Source organism: Athene cunicularia (assembly GCF_003259725.1).
Source record: "Athene cunicularia isolate RWA chromosome 22 unlocalized genomic scaffold, athCun1 chr22_part1, whole genome shotgun sequence".
NCBI classification, from domain to species: Eukaryota; Metazoa; Chordata; class Aves; order Strigiformes; family Strigidae; genus Athene; species Athene cunicularia.
In genome coordinates, this window is record NW_020799128.1 from 5,010,512 (window position 1) to 5,012,845 (window position 2,334).

The 2,334-nt window shown below is 60.8% G+C and overlaps 1 protein-coding gene across 2 annotated transcripts in view; it reads left to right on the top strand.

Annotated features, from left to right (window-relative positions):
- The window catches only part of KANSL3 (KAT8 regulatory NSL complex subunit 3), a 23,563-nt gene extending 21,635 nt beyond the window's left edge, over window positions 1–1,928 (top strand). The window contains exons 20-21 of one of the 2 annotated variants that reach the window (XM_026863105.1): window positions 26–60; window positions 914–1,928. In XM_026863105.1, the coding sequence (XP_026718906.1) occupies window positions 26–60; window positions 914–1,571 (693 nt within the window). In that variant the 3' untranslated portion in view covers window positions 1,572–1,928. The remainder of the gene's footprint in view (window positions 1–25; window positions 61–913) is intronic. The other variant, XM_026863102.1, reaches the window with a different exon arrangement.
- Window positions 1,929–2,334: the final 406 nt, after the last annotated feature.

Below are 2,334 nucleotides of genomic sequence, written 5' to 3' on the forward strand. Positions count from 1 at the left end.
GTGAGGAGGAGGAGGCTGAGGGGAGCCCTCATCCCTCTCTGCAGCTCCTGACAGGACATTGCAGAGAGGCCGGGGCTGGGCTCTGCTCCCAGGGGATCAGGGACAGGACAAGAGGGAATGGCTGGAAACTGCCCCAGGGGAGGGTCAGGCTGGGCAGGAGGAGAAAATGTTTCCCAGCAAGAGTGGTCCGAGAGTGGAACAGGCTGCCCGGGGAGGGGGGAGTCCCCATCCCTGGGGGGGTTTCAGGGCCGTTGGGATGAGCTGGGGGGGATGTGGGGTAGGGGAGAGCTTTGTAGAGTCGGGCTGAGGGTTGGACTCGCTGATCCCGAGGGGCTTTTCCAGCCTGAATGGTTCTGCGATTTCAGTGAAGTCTCTCTCCCCTCTATTGCTCTCTGGGCTGTGGCTACTGTAGATGCAGCTGGGCAACTAACTCAGATGGAGTAGCCACTGCGATGCAACCTCTCCTGTTGCCTTAGAGCACAGAGGGCTTCATTTCACAAAGCCTAAAGGATTTTAGCTGCCTCCTGGGGTGGGACGGAGCTGGAGATGTCAGAGATGAGCAAGAGCTTGCCTTGAGCTGGGCTGCCGAGAGCAACGTGAGTTCAGTGTGGTAGGAGGGGACAGGACGGACCATTGCTTGGGTAAGGAGGAACCTGCACATCCTGTCCCAACGGGAGGGGACTTTTGGGGGAGAAAATTGGATGCTGAAGGGAGAGGGACTTTCTTGGGGGATCTGAGCAGTCTAGCAGGGGAGCAGTGCTGCTGGTGCCAGAGTTTGGCTCTCATGGTTTCCTTGCCCAGGCTGTGACAGCGCTGGGGTTTGTTTTGGGGGCCCCGTGCCAGAGAGCGGACAAAGCCAGGTCTTTCTGTTCGGTCTGAAAGCCTGCGACTCCTGGGATTAGCTTTATCCCAGACGAAACCAGAACACCACGGCAGCCTGGGGCGGGCACCACATCCACACAGCCGCTGACCACGCTCTCCCCTTCTCCGCAGTGACCACCACCAGCCCCATGAAGACACTCTATGTCATGTCGGACGCCAAGCTCTCCGCGCTTACCAAATCTGTGATGGGTGAGGCTACCTCTGTCCCCCTCAAACTACCGGGCATCCAGCCTTCCTCCTCCTCCTCACCCGCCAGCTCTCCCACTGGTGCCGTCACCTTCGCCACCTCCCCCCTGGCCAGCACCCCCAGCCCTCCCAGCAGCCTGGTACACTCCAAGGTGGGACCTGTCCTGCAAACTGCTTCCAAGACGGTCATCCTGACCTCGACACTGGCCACGGTGAAGGGTGATGGACCCCTGGGACACATCGGGGAGAAGGTCAGCCTGACCAAGAGTGCCGCGGCCCTCGGCCACGCTCTGGGGGCAGTGGAGACCCTGGGGAGGGTTCCCTCCATGGTGGACGACGGCAGCACCATCATCCACGCCAGGGAGGCTCTGGCCAACAGACACTTGCTGCCCCAGGGTGTGCTGCCCGGAGGGGCTGGCACCACGCTCATCACACTGGGCAGCAGCTTGGCCAGTTCCTCCATCATCGCCACAGCGGGGCCCACGCTCAGCCAGAAGCCGTAGGGACCCCCGGGACCCCTGGCTGGGCACTTGGGGAGGGCTGAGCTCGGCTGTGGGGTGGGAGGAGTAGCACGGGGGGCTGGTTCAGGCTGGAGCAAACCAGGAGGGATGTTTTTCTGGGTTTTGTTGCTGTTTAATAAAACTTTTTGTTGTTCTTTACTGACTTCATTGCACATGTCCCTTCCAAAAGCAGCTTTGGTTGCAGTCCAGCCCTCGACCGCTTTTGTCGAGGGACGATTTCCCTTGTGTGGAGGCACAAAGCAGCCTTGTGCAGGCAGGGAAGGACTTGTGCTGCACAGCAACCAGGGCAGCTCCTCCTGCCTGTACCTCCCTCCTCTGGGTAGAAGTTTCAGCTGATTCCTCCCAAGTATTAAAAATATTAACTATAAAAAAAGGCCATTGAATGACTCGAGTCCAGAGAAGGGCAACGGAGCTGGGGCAGGGTCTGGAGCACAGGTCTGCTGGGGAGCGGCTGGGGGAACTGGGGGGGTTCAGCCTGGAGAAGAGGAGGCTGAGGGGAGACCTCCTGGCCCTCGGCAACTCCCTGCCAGGAGGGGGCAGAGAGGGGGGATGAGTCTCTGGAGCCAAGGCCCCAGCGCCAGGCCCCGAGGGAATGGCCTCAAGCTGCCCAGGGCAGGGTCAGGCTGGCTCTGAGGAAGGATTTCTGTGCAGAAGGGGCTGTTGGGCGTTGGAATGGGCTGCCCAGGGCAGGGGGGAGTCCCCGGGATCCCTGGGGGGGTTGAAGAGTTGGGCTGAGCCAGCGCTG